General features: G+C 35.5%; 1 protein-coding gene across 2 annotated transcripts; it reads right to left on the bottom strand.

Moving 5' to 3' along the window:
- On the bottom strand, window positions 1-27,093 carry ERI1 (exoribonuclease 1). 2 transcript variants are annotated; one of them, XM_019750518.2, is made up of 7 exons: window positions 26,941-27,093; window positions 18,963-19,141; window positions 15,652-15,862; window positions 12,183-12,266; window positions 10,154-10,263; window positions 8,034-8,148; window positions 1-1,110 (listed from the first exon to the last, which is right to left on the bottom strand). In XM_019750518.2, exons 1-7 carry the CDS (start codon window positions 27,004-27,006, stop codon window positions 868-870), a joined length of 1,008 nt encoding a protein of 335 aa, XP_019606077.2. In that variant the 5' UTR covers window positions 27,007-27,093; the 3' UTR covers window positions 1-867. The 2 variants fall into 2 exon arrangements, with proteins under 2 accessions (XP_019606077.2, XP_019606076.2); XM_019750517.2 differs by lacking the exon at window positions 26,941-27,093 and adding an exon at window positions 23,077-23,334.
- Between the last annotated feature and the right edge of the window lie 889 nt (window positions 27,094-27,982).

The raw sequence follows: 27,982 nt of genomic DNA on the forward strand, positions 1-27,982 counted from the left end.
TTGTAGAAAGCATTATTTAACTTTATTAACCTTACTCATAACGTTGAATACAAATGCAAAATTAAGTGTTAATCCTTAATTTTAAGTCTACTTCAAAGCATGGTCTCTTAGATTTAAGAATAAGGGCAGATATGTCACAAAGAGGAGGGAAACTAAAATGCCAAGTCCCAAAACCCCACTAATTTACCTATGCATTATAAAGTTTGAGCTACAGCCTTTGTACTCCTTTACAGGTATTTTCTTCTGACTTTCCATTAATCTCATCTGAATTTTTAACCAGACCCTATAATCTATCATAAGCCTTCCAATTATGAATTGAAAAGAAACATAGGTAGATTATGTGTATGTACCAAGTACTTCATGAAATTCACCACCACATACAGCTGCACTTCACATATAAACTTCAAAAATCAAAAGGACTATAATATTCTTAAAACCCAAAGGCCTATCTTCCAATTTTTTCTTCATTTTAAGAAAGGATTTGATCTAATGATGTTAATGTAGAAATACACCATATATTTTAACATCAATAAGAGATTACATTCAAAGTGAGAGCCAATAAATTTTTGCATTTAAAACCAAATGGAACATATCTTGGACACCTTAAATTATAAAATTCAGTTCTAAGCAGGAACTGTTACTGTGTAACAAATACTGCTCATATCAAAAGTGCTGGTGACAACTAATTCAATATGCCCTCCCCACAGAATCTGTTCACACACATATATGTATCTATAACTGTTAATAAGATTTCAAATGTTTAAGGTGCTTAAATTTTACACCGCAAGACTAATTCAATAAGCATTCATCTGCTACCTTTGTAGCAGTTAGAGTGAATGATCCATGGGCAAAAGGGCAAAAATGCTGTCATTTTCTAGAATGTGGCATTTGTGGAGGTGGAGTGCCCTCTATTGGTAGTGAGGAGGACACACTCATTAGCTGTCCTGCATGCATTTTCTCATTAATTCGGAGTTCACATCCATCCTGAAGCATTCGAATTGCTATTCGGGCAATATTCTTAGAGTCGTCAAGGCCACTGTGAGGCCGCCCATCATAATCCATTCCTAGTTTTTCAAGCATGATTGTTAGTTTGGTTTGGCTTCTAGGAACCTAAAAAATAAACAGTAAATATTCTTTAGTATTCTATAAGTCACTGTGAAGTAGCAAAATATAAACTGAAAATTAATAGTAACAGCTAAATAAAGTTAGGCAAAGGGCAAATACTTCTATCAACTGAGCCAAATAAATAAACATTCAGAGCTTTAAAAAAAGTGATCTTAGAGTTTTAGACAAAAATATGTATCAAGAGATGGAATCCTCAAGGCATCTGAAAAGTTTGCAGTTTTGTAATTTAACAAATCATTTATGAAAGAAAATGTGTTGTTTTGAACATTTAAATTGAAGCGCTACCATTTTAACCCAAACTAATGCTTTTTTGCATGGTATTTTTCTGTACTGTATTATTTTATCTGAACAACTCTTTTGACAGATACACCAAAAAAATATTTAGCCTGTCTAGATGACTAAAGATAATGAAGATCAAGAATGAAAGACAATGTGATGTGGTATTTTTCCACCTACTTAACAAATACCCACTCCCTTTTGATAAATATAAAAATCTCACACATTCTCTAAATTTCAATATGCCCCTCTACTTTTGAGAACCACTATTCTATCTTCAGTATATCCCTATCAGGAAGAAGGTTTATTAAGTTTTACATTATGTATCTTGTATAGCTATGTCGCCTCCGCTTCTTCATCTGTACATGAGAATAACAGTTGTACTTTTTACTCATTGGGTTAATGGAAGAATCACAAAGCAAATGACATAAACTCACCATGACAAACATCAATAATTACCCTAAGCTGTAATACCGCAATGCATTCTGGGCCTTCCATTAAATATCACCTAAAAAATGCGCTTCTGAAAATAACTTTTCCAACATATTGAATAACTTAGGTGAAATAGACTATTTCTAGAAACACACAACTTACCAAGGCTGAATCGTGAAGAAAACAAAATAAAAACAGACCTACAATAAGGAAGACTGAATCAGTAATCAAAACCATCCCACCAAAGAAAAGCCCAGGACCAACTGAGTTCATTGGTGAATTCTACAAAACATTTAAATTTAAAGAAGGGGGCGGCTGGGTGGCTCAGTTGGTAAGAGCGCAAACTCTCAACAACAAGGTTGCCGGTTCAATTACCACATGGGATGGTGAGCTGTGCCCCCTGCAACTAAAGACTGAAAATGGCAACTAGACTTGGAGTTGAGCTGCGCCCTCCACAACTAGATTGAAGGACAACTTGGAGCTGATGGGCCCTGGAGAAACACACTGTTCCCCAATATTCCCCAATAAAAAATATTGAATAAAAAAAAAACATTTAAAGAAGAATTAACACCAATCCTTGCCAAATTCTTGACAAAACAGAAGAGGAGGGAACACTTTGTAACTCATTCAATGAGGTCAACATTACCCTGATACTAAAGCCAGACAAAGACACAAGGAAACTACAGACCAATATTCTGTATGAATACTAATGCAAAAATCCTCAACAATACTAGCAAACTGAATTCTGCTGTATGTTAAATGATTTATCCACCATGACCAAGTGGGATTTAGTTCTGGAAAGCAAAGATTGTTCAACATATGAAAAACAATCAATGTAACATACCATATTAATATAATGAAGGGAAAAAACAAACGATCATCTCAGTTAATGCAAAATGAAAAAACACCCAACAATCTAGGAATAGAGGAAACGAACTTAAAATAATAAAGGCCGCATATGAAAAGCCCACAGCATATTCAATGGTGGAAGACTGAAAACTTTTTCTCTAAGATCAGGAACAAAATAAGGATGCCCACATTCACCACTTCTATTCAAAACAGAAAACCCATGTTCACTGAAGCATTATGCACAACAGCCAAGAGACAGAAGCAATCCAAGTGTCCATCAACAGATGGATGAATAAACAAAATGTGGTGTATACATACAATGGAATATTATTCAACCTTAAAAAGTAAAGAAATGCTCAAACAATAGAATATTATTTAGCCTCACAAAGGAAGGAAATGCTGACATGTGCTACAATACATATGAACCCTGAAGATACCATACAAAGTGAAATAAGCCAGTCACAAAGGGACAAATACTGTATGATTCCACTTACATGAGGTACTTAGAGTAGTACAATTTATAGAGACAGAAAGTAGAAGGGTGGTTGCCTGGGGCTGGAGTAAGGGGGAATAGGGAGTTTTTGTTTCATGGTTAGAGTTTCAGTTTTGGAAGATGTAGAAGTTCTGGACATGGACGGTGGTGATAGAGGCAGATAATGTGAATGTACCTGATGACACTGAACAATACACTTAAAAATGGTTAAATGGTCAATTTTGTTACATATGTTTTACCACAATAAAAGCAATCTCAGAGATAAAGTGAAAAGTCCTGGATAGTGCTAGAAAAATGGTTAACTCTTAAACAGAGGCCAGTTCTCTCACTGAATATTTAAAATCTGAAACCTGTATGAAAACCTGGATAAAGAACACATAAACCTCATGCTTCCTAGGGCCTAGCAAGAAAAAGTTCTGAGAGGTGTCTGACCTGAAAAGTGAATGGTAGAAAAATAGGAGGCCAGATTTTACTGAGTGGCTTGAAGAAGAACTGCCAACAACAGTCTACTTAGCAGACATTTTCATCTCATAAAACAAATGAACAAGTGCTTATTATAAGACCACAGAGAAAACATTTGACTTCAAGTGACAAGAGTCTTGGATTTTCAAAGGAAACTGAGTCTTTGTAAAAATCACATTGCAGAAGGAAATCTTAAATGTTCATGCATTGAACTGAAAGCCATCTGGAAAAACTGTAGAAAACTAGACAGTATTTTTCCTCCCGTTCAACACCACGATATGACTAAGGCTAGGACCCTTTCTCTGAATCTTCTGCTCAGCCAGAGAATTTGACTTTGAGAAAAGAGCTTTGTAAAGTACAGTCCAACTACATACTAGAGATGAGATTTACTGATCTGCCTCTAGAGAAGTTATGGATTTCTGTAAAAGAAGAAGGTTCTGTCATTCATAGGAAAGTAATGAATATTTCACTGTCATTTTCAACTTTTTATGTATATAAACAAGTCTTTCCTTGTTTAATAATATGAAGGGCAAGGGCACAAGTTGTCTAATTTCAGTGGGAAATGATACCCTCGTGAGCTTATCTCAAATTCATCCCAAAATTGAGTGTTTATACAGGAAAAAACAAAAACACAGGTTTCACTTTAAGATGTATATTTCATTCTTTACTTTTACTTCAAAAATGACGTTCTAATGCATATGTAGAACCATAAAAGAAATAAACTAATACATTTGTATAATTTTGTACATGCTAAACCTACTTCTAAGTCTTATTAGTCACACAGAAAGAAAGCTTTTATTTTCTAAAATCTTGTTTAAAATTGTTTTAGGCTGTCCTTTTATTCATATTGTTTCAGCCTACTTATAAAAAAAAAAATCAAACTCCGTTTTAAGTTAAAGCCCGTTATTTAACAGAACTGTATTGTTTGCCTTTTAAGTTTTTTACATTTATGAAAAGGAAAGAAAGAATAATTTAAAGTTTAATTATCCATCGCCACCCTCCACTCCCAAAAAAGGTTGGTTAAAAAGTCATTTTCAGTTTTAAAAAGGAGGAAAGAATACTTTGTACATACCACCTACGAAAGACGTTACATTGTTAGCATTGTATATAGCAGAAATTTGTGATAAGACTTTTAAGTGTACTTGGATAAGACAAATAAAAAACAGAACAAAAAAAGAGGAAATGTTCTAAAGAAAATGTAAGTAGAAAACGTAAGTTTCCTCAATTTACACTAATTGACATTATAGTTGGTATCTATTATGAAGAGGGGAAAACAAGAAGAAAAGAGCAGTCTAAGGAATTGGTCAACATAAACAGATACACAGAAAAATATTCTCTCCTCAAAAGAGCACTGGCAATTGCGTTAACATATCTACAACTTTCTGATCACTCTAATGTACTGTGAGCTGTAGGTATTTTTATGCAGACCTTGAAAATTATGGTTTTATTACCCTTAGAATAAACAAGTTATTCCTCTAAGTTAAAGGTTTGAAAAAGACACCCTAATGTAAGAATTCATTACAACTTGGTAGTTGTTGGAAAAAAAAATAAGAAACTAAATATGATCAAGCCCTTCAAATTTACAGGAAATACAGAGGACAGCGGCACATGTGAAACTGTATCACAGGATACAATTAGCAAACTCTAGACTATGGGAAACTATAGAACAAATGGCTCAGTTTCTTTAAAACACATAAAAGGTAAAAGAAACAAAATGTCTATGAAATTTATGATTAGATGACATTAGGACTTTTCAAAACTTTAATTTTTTAGGTGTGATAATGGTATGGTGGTTATATTTTTCTAAAGGAGTTCTTATCTTTTGGAGTTATTATATAGAGAAATGTTTACAACATCAAATGAAATAATGTTTGAGATCTGCTTCAAAAGAATATAGATGAAACAAGGTTGGACATGAGTTTAACTGATGAAATGGGCAATGAGGGTTCATTGTATCTACTCTAGTATGTTTATAATTTTTCAGAATTTGTTTTTTAAGAACGCATTTTTCATAACATGTTTAAGGAATCACAAAATGAGTAAGATGATAAATCCACAAGAAAGAAATATTTACCAAATATAATCAAAGGACTGATATCCAAACTAAGGATCTACAAACCAACTACAAAAGGAAAGACTACCCAATTTTTAAAAAATGGGTAGAAGATTTAAACAGACTTTGCAAAAGAAGAAATCCAAATGGCTAATAATCAGAAAAAGAAGCTCAACCTCATTAGTAATCAGGCAAATGCAAATCAGAACCTCAGTGAGATGACATCAAACATCTATCAGAATTACAAATATTTTAAGTATCTAGTAATACCAGATACTGACAAAGACAGGGAGCAATTGTCAGTTCACACATTCTTTTTGTGAGCATGCAAACTGATGCAACCCCTCTGGAAAACTCTTTTGAATTACCTAATAATGCCAATGATGCACATATCCTGTAAGGCAGCAATTCCACTCATAGGGTTACACCCTGGAGAAATGGGTCTACACGGCACTAGAAGACACGCACAGGAAGGCTCATAGCACTTCTGTTCATACAAGCCTCACACCAAAAACCGCCCCAATTGCCAGCCAGAATAGACTAGATAAGCGAACTGGTATAGTCACACAATGGAATGCTACACAGCAATAAAATAAATTAACTTTTATTAATTTATAAAGGTAATAAATTAACAGCTACATATACAACATGGATAAATCTCAAATATAATGTTGGAAAAAAAGCTCAAAATAACACAGCCAGTATGACACTAATTATATCATGTTTAAAAATAGGCAAAACCTAACTACATGGAGTAAGGATAAACATATAAACATTAAAGCTATAATGAAAAACAAGAAAATGATTCCCATGAAAAGTACGGATTATGAGAGTTCTGGGAGGAAGGAAGGGGGTTGAGTAAGTGGAAGTTACAAGGGATTTCACTTTAAAACAATCTGTCAAACTCCACTTTTCTGTATGCATAGTTAAGAAACATTAAAACCACACACACAAAAACATTTTAAAGAAAAAACACCTTTTCTCCTGAATCTACCATGTTTTCCCGAAAAAAAGACTAGCCGGACAATCAGCTCTAATGCATCTTTTGGAGCAAAAATTAATACAAGACCGAGTCTTATATTATACAGATCTTATATTAATATCATATGAATATTATAATATATTAATTATTATATAAATATTATAATATAATAGATTAGATAAATATTATATTATATAAGACCCGGTCTTAGAGTAAAATAAGACCGGGTATTGTATTATATTATATTATATTATATTATATTATATTATATTATATTATACCCGGTCTTATAAGACCGGGTCTTATATTAATTTTTGCTCCAAAAGACGCATTAGAGCTGATTGTCCAGCTAGGTCTTATTTTCGGGGAAACACGATACTTCAGGATGTGCTTCACCAAAATGAAGTTGTAAAGAGAGAAGATGACACAAGATCTAACACATGATAGAGTAGCAAAGGAAATCGCCTAGATGATTTTAGAAGAAGCCTGAAGAACAAATAGTTCAGATTAGAACAGGATTAAAGGCTCTAGGAAGGTAGATCCCAAAGGGGGAAAGAGAAAAAAAAAACCTGACAGACTACCTGAATGTTTTGAGTACAGATACTGAGAAGTGATTTACAGTTTGAATGGAAAGGAACAGGATAAGAAAACAACTAAAGAAATCTATTGTTGTATTTGGGGAAAAGTTGTGAACCTTCTCCATTGTTATAGGAATGTAAACACTGGATAATGACTTGATTATAAAGGTAATAAAACTATATTAGAAAAATGCAGGGAGGGGAAAGACGTGCAGGAATGGTGGCTTTATAACAGAGCTAAACTTTCATCTTCTGTTGCAGGAATTTAATACATATCTCAAACTGAAATTCAAGAAATATGTAATTTAGAAATGTTAAGGTCATTATTAGAAGAAATAGCTTTAAAAAGTTGAAAATGTTTGCCTCGGGAGAACAGGAGCCAATGCTGGTGAGGGCCATGATGGAAGGCTGCCAACTGTTACAAACTTTGCACTGTATTTTAAAAATTTACACTACACACAGAAATTTACGTTGATAAAATTAAAATTCAGTGGGGAGCAGTTGTTCCATAAATAACCCACATACTGAATACCCCTATAGTTCCAAACCTGTTATTGAAAATTGTATTAACGTACTTAAGCAACAGGATGAATGAGAAAAATAGCTTATCTTTCTAAACTCATATGAACATAAACCAATTTGGAATCTGAAAAGCAACAACTAATCATGTGGCCTTTTTTCTGTGAAAAGCACCTTGTAAATCACAACTTAATGTACATACGAAATATAATAATTTATCATTAACAGCATGAGAGTATAATCAATAAAATGTAGAAATTTTACCTTGTAAAAGTTTCCATATGACTTTCGAATATTGATCCACTTTTTAGCAAAAGGAGGATATTTGAGCCTGCTTAGCCGGCACTGAATGTTCAGGAACTTACTCATATCCCATGAACTTATAAATCAAAAACAGGAAAAAAAATGGATAAAATAAATGCTATAATAGTCTCACAAATGAGTATTTAAGTCATTTGTTTTTTTATTTACACATATCACCTTTCTTTCTTATATTCACACATAACATCAAGCTTAGACAATAACCTCTCTTCCTCCAAAATAGTAATTCAAAAATAAACTTTAAAAAACAAACAGAAAGTCTGGTATATTACATCTTTTCACAAACTAATTCTTATTAGGCTCATCTTGATCATTTTTATGATTCTGATTATCTGGGCAGACCTCTATCGTGTAGAGAATTTTTTCATAATTCTAAAATAACTCTGCTAACTTTCAACATCAGGCTTATCATATAGGAAGTTATTTGAGGGTGTAATGGAAATAAAACAAAAAACAAAAACAAATGAACAAAATACTTGAAAGGGACAAAAGGAGTTGGTATCAAGTAGTCAGAATATAATTTGTTCTGCCAAAGTATGTTTCTACAACACTAATCAACCAAGTAGTTAAGGAAATTATTGACTGTATAATGTGGAAATTGTATCGGTTCATACATGGGTTTTCCTGGGCAGAGGGAGTCAGAATAATAGCAATCAGATTTATAACCTTCAGCAGGAAAAGAAAAAAAGCTCTCAACTCAGCTGCTGTACTGACAACAGGAGTATTTTAAGAAAATTAGATACAGTGGCCTGTCACCAGTATCCTATTGCTTCTGTGTATTTGTAATATCCTCTGAGGCAATTTCACCTACCCTGAGCTGCTTGCCTGGGCTATCCAAATTATTTCTAGATGTATCGATTTTGTTTTTGTTAGTGCTCTGCTTACAAAATTGCACAGGTTTTGAATGGTCTGTTCCAAAATGGGAAGATATTGCAGAATCGCACAGACTCTGTTATGACAGAAACTCCTGTATACTTTAGCAGGAACACGCTCATTCATGCTGCAATCAATAAGAGATTTCTAAAAAGGCCCATCAACATTTTCCCAAACTTCTACTTTTAAACACAATTATGATGTGATTAAGTTCAATGCTCTTTTTCCTCTTGTATGTGAGGGTCTCTAAACCTTTTACGTAGGTGACACTGTAGCTTTAGTGTACAGTCTGTCCATAGTTTGAAACAGAAATTGATCAGGACTTTCAACCTTAACAGCACTATGGGAGAGGAGCTGCCTTGGCACAATGCCTGTAACCCTTGTTTTGATCTTTCTCATCTTTCTTCTTATTTTTCCATTTCACAATAAGCATACTTTTTGAACTCAGCACTACAGCAAGCATAATGAATACTACAAAGTAGCAAAAGTCCTTGCTCTAAAAGAATTTTAATCTCCTTGCAAACATAAATCTTACACACCTAAAGTTTAGATATCAGACTATTTAGTCAGATGCCAAGAGGAATGGTACATATCTCAGAGGCTACAAGATTTTAAGCCAAAACACACACACACACACACACACACACACACACACCAGAGCAATGTGAATTGTAGTGTCTGTAATAAAACATGAGGTTGGCTTTGAATGATAAAGAAGTTGTCAAGGAAGACAGTCTTCCAGTAGAGAGGAAACCATGAATAAGTACAAAGAGAAAGGATAAACCATGTGATTCATGGGCCAGCCTAACTAGAGTAAAAAAGAATGGCAAGGTGAATTAGGCTACACAGGTAGGGTGAGATTAGATGAAAGAAACTCGAAAGCCAGACTGAAGTTTGTACTTTTCTGAGCAAGGAAGTGTCCTGGTAAAAACAGTTTTAATAAAGACATTTTAGTTTTACATATTAATATTCATCTTTCTCTAGTCTTCTTATCCTGGATTAGTTATCATTGCTTTCGTTCCTCTCTTTGATCCCTAGGATTCAAATTTAACTAGGAACAAGAATATGAAAGGAAATATACTGTCTCCTTTATTTAGTAAGTAATATTTTTGTGGTTATTCTAAAAGTTAAATAAGGACATCTGTAATCTTAAAAAGTATATAAAAAAGATAATTTTCCTAAATACTTACCCATCTGTTAATATGCAATATTTATACTTTGTTCCTAATTCCTTCACTTTCATCCAGTCAATTACTTTCTTCAGTACCTGAGGGAAGGTATCAGCTCCGTCTACCTGATCCTGAAGATATAAAAGTAAAATATATAAAAATCTGAGTAGCTACTTAGAGTTCTACAAAATACCCAGACATAAACATTATAGGGTAAGTAACAGTAAGAGAAAGTCTTATCTATGATTTTTTTAAACTCTTCATGATTTCCTTGGCTGAGCTCTATCTAACAGTTCACTTTTAAAACAATTAAGAATTATTTATAGCCAAGTATTAGGGACTGCTCTCAAGTGAAGTACATAATCCTCCCAAAATTAAGATTTAAGATCAACCCCAGTGGTTCTCTTTTTGTTGTTTTTTTTGCAATTCTATTCTTAATTTTTTCTTATTAGTTTCAGGTACACAAAATATATACAACTATATATATATATATATATATATATTATATAACACATATATATTATATGTTAAAGTACAGCTGACATTATTATTCAGCTCCAGCTTCAGGTGTACACTGCAGTGGTCGGTCACCTACACCGTCCATGAAGTGGTCTCCCTAATGAGACAAGTGCCATCTGACCCCCTACAAAATCTTTACATTATTGATTATATTCCCCAAACTGTCTTTTGTATCCCCGTGGCAATACTGTGACTACTAACATGGGCTTTCTAATCTCCTCACCTTCTCCCTCATCCCCACCCCCCTCCCAACTACAACCATCAGTTTTACCTCTATATCCCTGAGATTATTTCTGTTTACTTTGCTCATTTATTCAGTTCTTTCGATTCCACATATAAGTGAGAACATATGATACGTGTCTTTCTCCGTCTGACTTATTTCACTTATGTAGTATGTGGTAGAAAGATGTGAGCTTTGAGATAGGGAGACCACTTTAAAGGGCTATAGCTCAGTGAGAAGAGATTTCCCTTTTCTCCACTCTAGAGAATCTGTGAGCAGCAAGGTTGAGGCCTAAAAAAAGAAGAACCATGTCATTGCAAAAAGAGCCAAAGCCCTTTAAAGTGGTCTCCCTATAGACTCACCTCCCCCTAAAATGTAAATCTGTTCCATCACATCCCTTTCATTCATACTTAAAATCCTCCAAACACTCCCCCGGGCTTTCAAGATATAAAGACACACAAAGCTCTTCATGATCTGGCTTGCCTTGGCCTACCACTTTAGCTTTATTTGTACTCATTTTCTTACCAGCCCATCTGCATTTGAACCATCCTGAACTGCTTACAGTTCTGCCATTCACACCCATTCAGGACCATTCTTTTCCACCTATTTACCTATGTGACTCAGCCCAAGTTCACTAACTTGAGGAAGGTTTTCCCAGGACAGCCCTCCATCCGTTCTGTCATAGGAAGCCCTTTTTACAGATGCCTATAATACCCTGATGAAACAGACTTACTTGTCAGCCTTCCTAACCATACTGAGACCACGGTTTATTCTGTGTCCTCCTGAATAAGACTGTTAACTGAGCGGAGGAGACTGACTTGACCATCTCTGTATCCCTTAGTACCCTGGCAAATACTATAGTAGGCACTCAAATATTTGTTGAGTGAATGAATGAATAAAGGAACTAAGTAAATGAACAAAGGGTCTGCCACATTACAATACACCCAAAAATCAGAGACTTAAAAAAATTAAGCTATACTATATATTAAGTCAAGTTGTAAACAGATACATTTTAAAACTTTAGCTCCAAGTTCAGCATGGTTAAGACTTAACTTTACTAATGTTCCAAACAAATGAACCTTTAGATTCATCATTACAACCCCTTGAAAGGAAAAGCTGAGAAAAATTTTATCAAATGTAAAGTTTGCTTTTCTATTTCTTAACTACTACAATATGAAAGATCTTTACCAAGCATGGAAAGTATCACATTAATTTAAATTGTTTACAGCAATAATTTTTTAAAACTATGAAATAAATCCCTAATTTCAAAACTTCTTTCAAATTCCCGAAAAAGGAACATAGAATTATAACCTGAGTAATTCCAGTTAGACTGATGCAGAAATCAGAAAGTTGTGTGTTAATCTCTGGTCTCACATACTGCTGAAATGTATCTTCCTACAAGGGAAGGACAACAAGTTAAAAATATTTTCTATGACTTAAGATATATGACACATGATACATGACAAATTCAGCCACACAAAGTTGTAATCTTATTGGTGCTCACTGCATAGACCTTTCCAGATTTTTAACAATTTAAAGGTAATTCCCTACTCCCAAAGCACTGATTTTTTTTAATTAAAAAATTGTATTTCATAGTTCAAAATTTAAGATAAAGCAAGTATCTGAAAGCAAGCCTTCAAACCGAAGTTTAAACATATTCCTGAGGAGCAAAGTGTTGATAATTTTGTTTGTAATATTTTGAAACTATAAAGCCTATTAATGCAACCGCTACTTCCAGATAACAAATACTTTTCAAATAACTGTTTTTGAATACCAGTCTTCAGTTATAATGAATTAGCTCCAGTGTACTGCTCTCTCATTTACTCATGAATAGCCCTTTTTATTAGACTAAGATTCCATTAAACTGAATTCTGAATAGTCAAAATTTGACTATATGGTATCTTGTAGTTTAAAGGGAGACACTACTGTATTTTTTTAAGTAATTTTTAACATCTTCAAGCCTTCAGGTTTGCCTTCTTATTTTATGCTGACAACTCTGTGAACTCAGAAAGGCCAGTATTGCTATCATCAGGCTCAGACCTCTAAGTGCTTTTTTTCTCTAGCCCAATACTGCCTTCCTAAACCAGATCACACTCAGTCACTTGTGAAAAATTAGCAACAATTTCAAAGCCTAAAGATTTATAGGCAGCAACTGTTAATACTAGGTAGATATGGAGAAAAAGACAAAGAATAGTCTTTGTTATAGAAGACTTAAAAATTAAGAATTAAAAATAATTGTTCATATTTCCTACAAATAATTTTTACATGCTAGCATTAAGCAGATGAATTACAGTTATTAATATATTGTAAAAGAGCAAAAGTAAAGAACAGCAGAGAACATTGGAACTTTAAAAATTAGATGCTCTTTACTGACTAGACATATAAAAGAGAAAAAAATTCTACTTAATTGAATTTCAGAGATAAATGAAGTCTATATTCTTTTAAGTATTTTGTTCTATAATTTTAAATGAAAAATTTTCAAAACTATGCTGCAACTTCTAAAAAAAGGAAGTTGCCATTACAAGCAGGTGATAAAATGTTATTCATTAAATTTTTTAATACTTTCAACAGAATAATGCTATAGAGAACTATGCATTCATTGATCAAATATTTAATAATTATTTAAATAAATTACATAGTAAGTTAAAAGGTAACGAAGGTTATCAGAAAATAGAGTAGGTAAGAGCGATGAGAAACACTGGGTGCAGCGGTGTTTAAGCTACACTGTTAAACAGGTAACCAGTTAGGCTTTATTCAAAAGCTGAGAGCTAAGGAAGGACTGGAAGGAAGGAAGGGAGAATGGGAGAAAGGGACAGGAAGGAGGGAGGGAGGGAATTAGCAGCAAGACCTCTGGGGGAAAGGAATTGAGAGATAAAGCCCTGGGAAGTGACGAGGTCTGACATTTTTGAGAAACAGCAAGTAGGTCAATATGGCACAAACTGAAGTAACAAGAGGCGGATCATATTAGAAATGCAACTTTTACTCTGAGTTAAATGGGGAGCCACTGAAGGGTTTTGAGCAGAGTGATATGATCAGCTTGTATTTTATAAGGATCACTCTGGCCTCTACGTTGAGAACTGGCTGGAGGGGACAAGGATAGAAATACAGAAAATGGTTAGCTGGTGAGTACAGCAAACCCAGACAAGAAATGACAGGGGCTCAGACGAGTCACTGCAGTGCAGTTATGTGGCTGGATTCTGGACATATTTTGAAGGCAAAGTAAATAAGGGTTGCTGTCAGTCTGTACATGTAGAACAAGTGTCAAGGATGAACTGAGCATTAGGAAGATAGAGCTGCCCTCACTCAAGCTAGGGAACGATGCACATAAAATAGGTAATTCAGGGTAAATTCAATTTGGGACATGTTGAGATGTCTGTTTAGATGCCCAAGTAGAGATAGATGTTAAGTAAGCAGTCTGGCGACAGACGTCCAGGTTGGAGACATGTATTTGAAAGTCATCAACACTTAGTTTCTAAAAGCTATGGAACTGGATGACAGATGTGATCATTAGGGGAGAATCTATACGGAGATGAGACCTGGGATTGAACCTGGGGCATCTGATAGTAGGAAGCTGGGAAGAATGTATACATTTTTTGGCACCCTCTGTATATATCCTAAACCTACACCCTCTGTATAATCTTAAACCTAAAAGAGAAACAGAGGAAACAGATGTATAAATAAGTAACTTTTTCAAAGAAATTTTCCATAGAGAAACAAAGAAACATGGTAACTGGAGAGGAAGTAGGATCAAGCTAAGGCTTTTTATGGTGTGAAAATAACATGCTTGAATGTGATGGGAACAATATAGTAGAAGCAATAGATCATCAATATCTAAATGAGGCAGAATTACTAGAGCAATCTCCTTGAGTGAGAGAGGAAGTGGAATCTAGTGAGCTATGCAAGATTATATGCCTTCGGAGCTATCATTTTTACTTTTGATTTATTGACCTTTAATTTGCTTTGGACAAGGAAATTATGTAAATAGGCTGATTAAGAATATAACTAAGAGAGGTTCTGAACAACAAACACTAAGAAAAAAACTATGCATTTTAATGCATAAAGCCTTTTTATACTGATTCCCAGTGCGTTGGTGACAACGAGGGATACTACAGAAGTAACTATGGATAGATGAGATGTTATACATCCTCACTCAGATTTTACAAGGCACAGTAATAGTTTGGAGAATTCCTGTTGACTTCCAACTAGCAATGCAATGAAAACAAACATCTAAAGCATACATGTTATATGGACTAGAAGCAAAAATTATGAGAGTTGCTTCCCCCATAACTTTTCACCAGAAAGATGGCCAGTTCTAAGTTGAAAGGTGATTTCTATAAATTATCATTTTCAGAGATCAGAGCATACATTCATTTATAACAGTTATTCTCAACCCTGACTGCATATAAAATGAGAAGCTTTTTAAAAATGCTGATGCCAGGGGCCCCAGCACAGAACAACTAAATCAGAATCTCTGGGATGAGGGCCAGGCATCTGTTTGTTTGTTTTTTTACCACCCCAGGAGATTTTGAGACCCAGCCAGAATCTTAGCAAATAGTAAAGAACACTATAATTTTAGCTACTGAAAAAGGAGAGAAGCAGACACTGAAATTATTTTATTATAACTTTTCTATTAATCAAGCTGATACAAAGCATACAGCAAGAGCAAAAAAGCTCACTTTAGAACTAATTCTAGCTGAAACAAATGAGATCCTCTGCTTTACTCACCAACCCCAGAATAGTTGCTGCTAAAAATAAAATTAAAATATAACAATTCACTTACTATTTCTAAGGTATGAGTATTCAGTAAAACAACAGGAAATTCAATTATTTCATGTATGAATTCAGGTGGGTTACCCTCTTCACAAGTGGCTTCAAAGTCAATAATACAAATGTAGTCATAATAACTGTCGGCACAATTGCTTTCTTTCAACATCAGCTTCTGCTTCTTATAGTAGTTTTTCAGCCTCTTCTTTAGTACATCCTTTACTCCTCTAAGGAAAGTAAGAATAAAATTAACTCTTAGGTGAATTTCAGTCAAGGTCTGAATTCTTACCTGCTTGCACTGGGTTGAACATTGACAAGGAAAGCATAATTTAGCAGGTGTTAACTAAAATAAATGTAAACAAAGCAAGACTCAAAGCTAATTTAGCAAAGAATTAATTAAAATGTAATGTCAATACAGCATCAATTATTTTCCTTCACAAGTAACTTTTCGTTTTTGTAGTTTATTACGAGCACTTTCTCCCATCTATACTGATACTTCACACCATGAGCTTTGTTGGCACACACCACCTACACGACGACACTGCCTTAAGTACCAAGATGACATACATGGTACAAAAACTGAAGTTAACACTGAATTATCCTACAGGCAAATAAAAATTTCAGAGTATGAAAATTCAGGTAAATTTAACATATTGTGCTTTTTTCTTTCTTTTGGCTTCCACAGGTTAAACAACTAAGTCCATACGAATATGAAAACATGAGACTGGTACATAAAGTTGAATGTCTGTTAGCTATTTAACTAGGAAAACTCATTCAGAAGACACCTTCTGTGTCCAGAAAAACATAGCAATATTCAGTGTTTTTAATTGTAGACTTCTAATTACCATGAGTAGATATGATGTAGGAGATTTCAGTATTACAGGTATTTTAAAAATACATGTTCCACAAACGGGGGGGTTGGGAATTGGTGGTTCTAAATAGAAACAATGGCTGGTAATGGTGCTTACATTCTTCAAATACTATGTAGTTCTTCAAAAAAATTAAAAGCAATAGCCAATGCTCAGACTTCCTTCAGAACATATTTAGCTGAGTCTATAATCGTTTGCAAATACATATGACAGTAAAAATAAGATCTAAGTTGTAATTAATGTGCAGTGACAAGCAAGGCATTTTGGTCACATCACCTATTAGTGACTATTAAAAAATTTGTTTTAACCTTTTGTTTTCCTTTCTAAACTACCACTGAAAATGAATCCTATCCACGCCAATACTAATAATTCATCAGTTCATTGTTTTAAGACAAAATGTCTTAACATACTTATTTGCTTGAGATTTTCCAAATTACCAAACCTAGCAAGGAAACCCTTTACCTCCTTTCATATTAAGGTATTGAGTGACCTCTGTCATGTGACAGCTTTGGACTACTTTGTCTTAATTTCTCTCCTCTCTCTCTTTTTTTGGAGAAGCCGTATTTTACTAATGGGTTGTCAGTAAACCAAATGGCAACACAAACATATAACCAGTTGCTCCAGAGAGACTTGCATCTTTAACATCTCCCTTGCCAGTCCACATCCAAATCCTCACCATGTTTGCCTGTGCAAACTTAGTAAGACATTCAGACTCTGTTTCTCCTTAATTCTCTTTGGTATGGCTCTCAGTAGCGTCCTGGACTCTGGCAAATGCCTCCACTCCCACAGCCCTCCTTGTCACTCTGTGCCTTACTTGAGAATGAAGCACTAATGTCAATTCCCTGCTGCAAATGCCTTCAGTGGCTTCCTTCTGCTTACAAAGTAAAACGCAGACTTTCGCGCAGGGTTCTCTCACAACTTGGCTATGACTTACCCTCCTCAGGCGCTCCCACCCCCGATGCATGGGGCGCACTGCAGACAAAACCTGGGGGCAAGTCATCACCTGAACCTGCAGTACGCTGTCATGGCCTATAACTTTGGTTAGACAACAGCTGACAAAAAAGCAAGCTCATGTAGCAGTAACATACCCACAGAAATTAGGATTTTTGAGTTCTTACGCCTGAAATACCGTCTCCCTTTTCTGCCTGGCACATCAATTCAAATGTCATCCCTGAATTCCTAAGATAGACTCTCTACTGTATTCTCATGCTATACTTGGCCATACCTCCAATATAGCATCGGTTACTCTGTATTGTGATTTGTTTGTGTGCTTTCTCAAAAGACCATAAGTTTTTCAAAGTGGAGAATATATTTGTTTTACCTTTATAACTTTAAGGCCTAGTAATGCTTAGAATTCAGTAAATGCTTATTGAATAAAGTATAGACATGCCTCTAGATCACTAGCTCCCCTGCAAGTCAGGAGTAAGCGATTGGTCTTCACACCTGGGAAGGACAAATATGTTGCTCAAAAAATCTTCTGTAGGCTACAGGTTGTATCTTCATAATGGAAAGAGTTGGGAGAAATGAAGTAAAGCTTTTCTCCACAAATTAAAATGTAGAAAATCTAGGAGAAAAAAATATGTATGTGCTCTTTTGAAAAGTAGTGAAGCTCTACTTTAAAGCAAAGAGGAGGAATATTCCTTATAAGAAGGATTCAGGGGTACCCAGAAACAATAACAATTTTCATCTATTGTATATAGTCAATTTTTTCTTGATGCCTAGAAGTTCTATTGTTTATCAAAAATCTTCACGTTTTTCTGGATTCCTCAAGTCATTCCTGCCCATGGTCAAAGTCAAAATAAAGTGATTTGCTTTACAAAAAAATTATCAAAAACCTAAGTGTGTATATATCTCACTGAAGACACACAGACACACACACACACACACACACACAAATTGGCTAAGCTACATTCATTTCTCATTCAATATACAGTTAAACATAAAGCATACTATTCTGCATTTTTAGAAACAAAAACAGGGAAAAAAAAAAATACTTCCTGATAGGTGAATGACTTTTTTAAATTACCTGGTTACAAAGAAATCCTCTTCATAAAAATAATACAAATGGACAAAAGAAAATAAAAAATTGAAAATATTCAATCTCATTAATAAAATATTATCCAACAATGAAATGAGCAACTAAAAAAAATGTTTAAACATATTTGGTGTAATAAATACTCCTATGCATTGCTGGTAGATTGTCAAAATAGTCATAGGCTTTAACTCAGCGATCCTGGTCTATCACCTAAAAGACTAACAGAAATAATTTCTCATTCAAAGTACACACAAAGATTAACGTACAAGAATGCAAATTACAGTTGTTACTTGAATTGTTAATAATGGTTATTTCTTTATAGCAGCATAATTACAGAGTGTTTTTAATTTTTCCAGTGTTTTCAAGATTTTCTAGGATGAGCATGTACTACCTTTATAATTTTAAAAAACTATTTTTATTTACCTGGTTTCAAGCTTGAATTCTGAAAGTTTAGCTCTGAGTTCTTCCTTACTCATTCTATTAATGCAACCATTCGTAATAGCAATCTCTTTATAAACTGGGTCACTGAAATCACTGGAATTGGAGGTAATGAACTTAGATCCTTTTGTTTCTTGGCCATCAAATCTACATCGTTGCTTTTTCTACAAAAAACCAAAAACCATATAGTTTATGATTAGTACCAACATCTTAAAGATTCAAACTCCTGAGGGAAGTTCGATGAAAAATGCCCACTGCAGCTACTGGAGGGAGGGCAGGACAGGAAGAAGAGATACTTGTTTCCAATACCATTGACCCTGCTCTCCTCTGAGTCATGAAGTTCCTTATAGGCAATGAAGCTAAGTTAAAAGAACACTGATGTTGGGAATCAAAACCACCTCACAACAGAGCCCCAGCTGACCATTTACTAGCAGCATTACCTTAGGTTAGTTACTCATTAGTCTCTGATGTCTGTTTCCTTATCTATAAAATAAGCATAATAATTGTCTCAATGGCGTTTAGTTTGTGATGATAGTAATGGTAAATAGTATTTAGACAAGATTATTATAAGGGTTAAATGAGATTATGTATATCAGACTCCCATACTCACCGTAGCTATTAATAAATGGCAACTTTACTTACTACCACCACAGACTATAGAACAGACATTTTAATATTTACAAATGAATTAATTTTTTAAATTAATCTTTACAACATTATGTACGTATAAATCAGTGACTTCCCAAGAATTTTTCATCTGATTACATTCCACAAAGTTAACAGAAATTGCCCAATGTAAAGCGGAAACGGACTAGAAATCTACTTCAAAACTTCCTAGTACCTAAGGCAAAGGAGGAAATGTATTCAGTTTCAAAACACAAAATCGCCAAAAGTTACACATACAACAGTTATTCAGGATAACTAGTTACTATATTATAAACCTTTTCTCTTTTCTTAAATCAAAATCTGTGTTTAAAAAAATGACTCAATTTTAATCACTCTACAGGTAGTCCCAAAATATGTTAAATTTCAAAGATTCATTTGTAAGTCAATTACTTTCTACATGCAATGTAATAAATATCAGGTATGTTCCAGAATTTTCAAAAATACTTTGCTACTTACTATTAATCCATATTAACTCTTGCTAACTTAGTTATAATTTACCACATTGTCCCCATGTGAACTTTACAGATTTAAAGAGGGATAACCATAAACAGGCCATAATCTTTGTCTTACAATGGATCCTAATGGTTCAGGGACTATTTCTCACTCTAAGTTCTCAATTTAATGCAACATGCACTTACTGGAAATATAATGCTAGGCACTGTACTGGAGCACTCAAGAATGACTCACTCCCATTTCCTCTGAGGAAGAGGTCAGCAATTCTAATGTGTGAATTGTCCATAAATTGAAACATAACTGCACTGAAGTTCCTTGTTGACAAATGTTTAGAAAGCTTTATTACACTGATCTTTGACTAAAACTGAGAAAATAATTAGCTTTCAATACTATATTAAATTTACGCTACCTGGTTACTTTATCATTAGAACTTAATCAGGATAATTTATCCTTTGTCTTTAAATTTACATTGCATTTTAAACTTCATGTTCAATCAGGTTAAAATTTAGGTCAATAGTGAGTAAACAGTTCGACTACCAAAACAGATGTTTCAGTTAATTTAAGTCAATTTTCTTTTTGGCTAAATCCTCTCTCTGATTCACTTGCTTAATTCGTATCTAAAACTGTAGCTACAAACATTACCCACAAGTAACACTCAGGCCTCTTCTAGATATGCTATAAAGCATGATTTCTATAAAGAAAGATCTGTGTCCTCTCTTAGGTTCCACTTGAGCCCTTTTCCTTCAGGGAAGTTTAGGACACAGTCAAGATCCAGTACTCAGTGATCAGTGTCTCTTCCCAAATTTCAGGTCTACACTGTTTCCAAAGAAGGATGTTCAAGTCACTCCACTAAGGAGCAGAAAGAAAATATTAAAAACCCTACATGGATTATTAATCTACAATAACAAAATTAGTTTACTAAATAATACATAGATTGACAATGGCATCCTCCCCACTATCTGTGTCCACCAGTCTGTCACATGTCACACACAGTACTAGCCACATGAGGAAGTAGGGCAGACTCCACAGTATGGAGAAGAATATTCACCTTCACAGTACTGTGACATTTTGCAATTTTCATGTCCAAGTAAGTGGTTTTATGGTTTATATTATCCCAAATAAGAGAATCTTTACATTAGGGAGAGTGACTACAAAAATCTTTTATACCAAACAGAAGCTTACCAACGATCTTGTGGCAAAGTACTTATTTAAGTGCTGTTGAACTTAAAAAAATGTTACGTATTTTCTTTTACAAAGATAGGTAATCCAAAATTGTTGTCCTTTTCCATGATAAGAAAGGGATTGACAGCTTGATCCTTAGAAGTTTTGGGTCTTTTTTAATGAACATAATTTGTTATTTCAAGGTGAAATAAAGTGTTTTAACAAGTAAGTTACACAGTAACTGCTTATCAAAAGAAAATTTTTTTCTGTGGCAGTAACATTTGAAAATAGATATTTTCGAAATGTTTCCATTATCTTACTGCCAAAAAATTGTTCATTATCTAATTAAAAAAAAAAACACACAAAAAAAACCCTCTCCGTCTGCTCACCAAAAAAAAAGAGAAAACTTAGAAGCAGAATTTAACTTGATTAAAATTATACCAAAGGAAGAGTTCTGATGATATTTGAATTGTTAAAAATATAAAAATGAGACATCTATTAGTTTACAAACACAACTGACATTAGAGAGAATGGAAATGTACTTCGCTAAATTCCAACAAAAATCCTGCTTAATTGAGGTTGAAAAAAAAAACTGTATCATCGTTTATGAGCATCCAACAAAAGATTTTTAACAAATATGAGTCACTAAAACCAATTTGGAACACAGTCCCAGGCCTTGTATCACCATATTTCAAAGTTTTCAGACTCAAATATAATGAAGTATATTCAGTCACACTTCTCTTATTCAAAATAAACTTTAAAAACTATTTTTTAACTGACTTAACATGATCTTATTGACAGTATCTCAGATTGAAGAGGGAGATGAGGTGGAAGAGTGCTTCATTAGACGGGACACGGAAGGCCCTTTTCAAAGCAGTATCATAAGGACAATGAGATAACTATGCAAAAACCCCGAGGAAGCTCTTGCAGGGCAAAAGGAGCGTACAAAGGAAAGACTTAACACCGTAAAAGAAAGCAAGGAAGCCAGAGGCGCTGGGAGCAAAAGGGGAGAACTGTGTGGGATGCAGTGAGCTAGGGAAGTAGGAGCCAGGTCCTGCGGGACAGCAAATTGAAGACTAAGGAGTGGAGCAAACCAATCAGATTCGTGTTATTAAAAGACCAATCTAGCTGCTTCGTGGAGAACTGGCTGTAGATGGAAGGAGCAGTAACTAGGAAGCCTCTTGCAAGTACCCACTCTAAGGGGTGCTCAAAATTTGCTTGTTGTTGATAGAAAAATGACCAATTTTAGTCTTAGATTGTTTACAACCTTCAGCGTTGGTCAAAATAACTATATTCATTAAATGAGTAAATAAGCTCATTTTGCCACTGTAACTAGGATCTACCAGTGAACCGTAAAAATCATTAATAAAATTAGCCATATATCTATATGAAATAGTGGTAAATGGGCAAAAATCAGGGACGAGGTTACAACAGGCACAATCACCTTTTGTTAAGGCTGGAAGAAGATGGGCTTCATGATCTTAAGTGACAGACCTGGAGCACATTACGCGATGGAAAAACAACAGCCCACCAATGACCGATAAGGACTAGACAGAACGGCAATAGCAACAGTGTGCACAGAATGTTTAGATCAGAATTCTCACTCATTACTTACAAAACCACAGTTCACACTTCTCTTGACTATTTACTTTCATCCAGAAGTTAATTCTGACCAGAGGGGGCTCAATGACAACCACTCCGAGTAAAGACTCCCAGAGCTTGGGACAGGGAAAGCGGCAGGGGCTGGGATCCAAGGACACGCAGGCTGCGGTTTCCGCGAACACTGCAGAAGAAAGGGGCGCGCGGACAGGCGCCTCACCTCGGGATGCGGATGCTGCCGCTCCTCCCTAGACTCCAACCGCGGCGACTCCTGCAGTGCGGGAGCCACGGCCTCGCCACCTGCCTGTTTGCTCTGCTCATCCTCCATGCCGGGTGTCAAGTAAGAAGAGACCTGGCTGGAGTGCGACACTCACTCACTCTCACTCGGCCAAGCCCAAAAGGCTCGCCTTTCTCCGTCGAAAAATTACCGGCTCCCGTTCCCGCGGCGGCGGCCACACAAATCGAGCGGACACCTCCTACTTCCGGGAGCGTGTGGCGTCCACACGTCGCGCAGGCGCAGTGGGCCGGCGCGCGGAGCGCGAGCGCGTCGTCCGACTTGGGCGGGAGGAGGAAGGGAAGGGAGAAGTGCGCGGGGAGGGGGAGGGGGAGGGGGGAGGGGGGAGGGGAGGGGAGAGGGGTGGGCGGAGTGGGGGGGAATGGGCTTAGCTGACCCTTCGCGGAGGCAGCGCGGGTTCCCATTGAAGTCACTCAAGAATGTGAACGTTAGTTACTAGAGGATACCAAGAGTAAATGATTCCATCAACTCTTCCTGAGAAGAAAAACAACAAGTACCATAGAGGGGAACTTTAATCATAGCAAATAACATTTATAAAATAGTTAAGACGTCCTCTTTTGGAGAAGAAGAAATGAGTCTGGACTTAACTGAAAAACTGAACAATGTACGAAACAACTGTTTTCAGACATTGGACAAAAGTCAGTCCTGGACTGTTGTACCTGACAGAAAAGAAACAAGATGAACCCTATGTCACCCTGCTTTCTGCCTGGAGGCAATTTCCAGTTTGTGCTGCAGGGAAAGGGAACTCAAACAAAGACCTCGGGTCTCACTGAGAAGACAGGTCTTACTGACTTAAGAAGACAGGGCTTGGCGTTTAGGGGACTTGAGGAGGACAAGTTGGTTGGAACTTATGAGGTGGAATTCAAGAAGAAAGAGCTTCAGAAATCTGCAGAGGAGTACCCTGGCATCTTTATCTGAATAAAAACCAGTGACTATATCATGTGAAACCACAAGACCAGGAAAGACCAGTTGTTGGGGAGCAGTAGGCCAAACAATTCTCCGAGCTCACACAAGACTGAAAATAATCCGAGTTCCCTTCAGCCAAAACAGAGAGACTGTTGAATATGTATAAATCTCTCTAAAAGACTATGACAAAATCGAGGACTCAACAACATTAAATTCAACAAATCCAGTCAAAAATTAATAGACATGCCAAAGAATAGAAAAATATAGTTGATAGAAACATTTCCAGAAAGGACAAAAATGATGGCATTAACAGATAAGGACTTTAAACACCTATTATGAATACACTCAGTATGCTCAGTAGGCTTTTAAAGGAAAAGATGACAGGAGAGAAACCGAAGGAAAAAGAAATTTTTTTAAGAAGCAAATGGAATATTTGGAGATGAAAAATACAACATCTGAAATTTTTAAAATCTCTAGATGGGATCATTAGCACATCAAGCACTACAGAAAAAAAAATAATGAATTTGAAGACAGCAATAAAAACAACCCAAAATGTAACACACAGAGAAAATAGACTGGGGAAAAAAAATGACATGTAGGACAATATAAAAAGGGCTAATTGTAGCCCCAGAAAGGGATGGGGGTAAAGAAAACAATATTTGAAGAAATAATGGGCAAAAATGTTCTAAAATTAATGAAACGTATAAACCACAAATCCAAGAAGGTCAAAGAAGCCCATAAATATAAAGGATAAATATAAAGGAAACTATACTAGGCCATATCATAATCACACTGGTGAAAATCAGTGATAAAGAGAAAATCTTAAAAGCAGCTAGAGAGAAAAGATACATTATAACAGAGAATAATAAGATTTTCATAGACTTCTCAGAAACTATTCAAGGCAAAAGAAAATGAAATGACAACTTTAAAGTGCACAAAAATAAACTATCAAATTGGGGTTCTATACTCAGCAGGGTGAAACAGAGTTTTTCAGAAAAACAAGCCCAAGAAAGCTATATCATGAAGTAGAGCCATCCCAGCAGACTTGCAGACCTGTGAGGAAGAAAAATAAGTGCTTATTGTAAACCACTGGGATGGTTTGTCAGCAGTACTATAAAGATAATTAACAAATACAGGATCACCTCAAGTCACATGGTAATGAGGACAAATAATTCCTAATAGAGAAAGAGACAAAATTGGAAATCTACTACAGTTGTTTTACTTCTGATATCACCTGTTTCTTCCTAAATGGACTATTTTTTTCCCTTATAACTACAGACTTACCTCTGTGTTTATAAACTAAGGTTTATAGGCTCAAAAATTATATAGCATTTGAACGCACAACTTCTGAACTAATAATCTATTTTTGCCAGGATTTATTTATCTTCTCTTTGTGTAATGACTTAGAGTTACTGATACACAATTGCAGAGAAATTTATGAGAATTGCTGATCTCATCTCTCTTTCCCCTAAAAGATATATTTTCTCTCAAAAAAGAAAAAAATGACCCAGTGAATGCTATCAGGATCTACATTACATGAATGAGCACTAGTTACAAACTATTTCACTTGAAATGTTTTATTTGATAACATGTGTCCCAACTGTTCAGTAAAAAAGATTCACTATCAAGGACTGGTAGTTTATGTACACTGCAAATGATGGGCTTATACCTTAGTACTGTTCCCCGTATCTATGGGAATGCTAAGCTACAATAAGCATTCATTCATTCAACAAATATTTAATAAGTAACTTCTATGTCCCAGGGATGAGCTTTGAACAACATGACAAAAACTCTTTACCCTAGTGGAGTTTACATTCAAGAAGTGGATACAGACAATAAACAAAAATAAGTAAAGTGTTTACAATATGGAGAAAAATTAAGCAGATAAGGGGAGTGGGGACGTGCCCACGTGGGGAAAGGGGTTGCAATTTTAAATAGAGCGGTTATAGGAGGTCACTCTGTGCTATTTGAGCAAAGACCTGAAGGATCTGAGGGAGTAAACTGTGAGGATATGTGGTGGAAGAGAATTTCAGGCAGAGCAAGCAACAAATAAAGGCCCTGAGCTGCGAACGTGCCTGGAACGTCCAAGAAATACCAGTGTCCCCCTCCAGAAGCTCCTTGACTTAAGATGGGGTTAGGTCCTGATAAAGCCATTGTTTAAGTTAAAAATACCATAAGTCAAAATGCATTTACTACCATACTGTAGAGTATTGGTTGGTCACCCCAGTGATCATCTGGCTGAGTGGGTGCTGTGGCTCATTGCCACTGCCCAGCACAAGAGAGTATCTTATCACATATCGCTAGACCTGGAAAAGATTAAATTCAAAATTCAAAGTACAATTTCTACTGAATGTGTATTGCTTTGACATCGTAAAGTCAAAAAATTACAAATTGAACCATCCTAAGTCATACCATTGTATTTCCCTTTGATTTTGTGATATCAGCATACACAGGACCCAAATGTTTTTGTATGTTGACTCCCCTGTTCCTTTTCTTATACCACCAATGGAGAAATCCCAATGATGCTAGTGCCTTCTGCCTAAAAATATGTGCCCTAGTTGGACAGTTAATGAGGAAAGCCTCCCTAAAAGAGAGGGTTTAGAACTGTTTATTCTATCATTAACCCCAGTTGAATTTTGCATTATCCACTGTCTGTTTTGTATTTTCAATCATTTCCTTGCAGATAGACCTTTCCCTTCTGTATTTAAATAGGCTCAACTCAAAATTTTCCAAATTAAAAAGATAAACCAAACAAAATACCTCCTTCAGCCTCAGGAGTCCTACAGCTACTGCATTCTTTTGCTTTCTCTTTTCCCCTTCGCAGCTAAACCCCTTGAAAGAAGTGTCTCTTTTCCCACACCATCCATTTACTACACAACTTACCCGAATTTGGATCCCACCTCCACAGTCCAGCGCCTTTACTTCATTAAAGTTAACAATTATTTCCATGTGGTTAAACCTAGTAGGCTCTTGTCAGAGCTTATCGTAGGTAACCTTTCAATAGCATCCAACATTGTTGGCTGTTCTTTATTTACTGAAACACCGTCTTACTTTGGTCTCCATAACAACACAGTTGCCTGGCTTCCTTTCTTTCTCTCTGGCATTCCCTCTTAATATCCCTGGTCAGTTCCCCCTCTTATATTCAATTGTTCAGTGTAGTAATTCTTTCAGGGCTGGATTTTATACCTTCTTCTTTTCTATTACATGATTTTCTCAGTGTAGACTTTCACCCTAGGTGTTCTTATCCATTCTTGTAGCTTTATTTACTATCCATTTGCCAATGGCTCCAAAACTTATATTTCCACCCAGGATCTTCATTCTGAGCACCAGGTCCACATATCTAATCGCCTACTCACTCACACTTCAAACTCAACATACCTGAAAGTGGACTCATCTTCCCACCAAAAGCTACACTTCTCTCTAGTTTCTTTTCCCAGCAAATGGTTCTACAATCTGCACAGTCGATCAGGCCAGAAATATGGGATTCGCTTTTGACTTTTCATCTTCTTCATGTTCCTTAGTCAAGATGACTGCAAGGTTCAAAATAATCTGAGTTGTGCTTATTTTTCTAGGTTTAACGGGAAATACGTTCTATTTCCTTCCATATTAACTTTTTTCAGTCCCTCAGCCCCCTGTGCTAGTTCTCATCTCAGGGCTTTTTCAGGCTTATTTCTGTGATTTTTTTTAGATTAGAGATTAAACTTTACTGCTCCAGAATGAATATTGAAATAGTCAATATTCAAAACTGCAGATTTTGTTAGATTCTGCCCCTATGAGACCTGCTTCCTTCCTTGGTATGTTTTTTTAGAATAAAGATTGGACTGTGTAAGAAAAAGATCTTAGATACCAGTGGTTTGAATGACATAGAAGTTAATTTCTCTCAGAAGTTAAAGCTTGGCTCTGTAATGTGAAGATGTCAAGGACC

This window comes from Rhinolophus sinicus, linkage group LG04, assembly GCF_036562045.2.
Source record: "Rhinolophus sinicus isolate RSC01 linkage group LG04, ASM3656204v1, whole genome shotgun sequence".
Classification (NCBI taxonomy): Eukaryota; Metazoa; Chordata; class Mammalia; order Chiroptera; family Rhinolophidae; genus Rhinolophus; species Rhinolophus sinicus.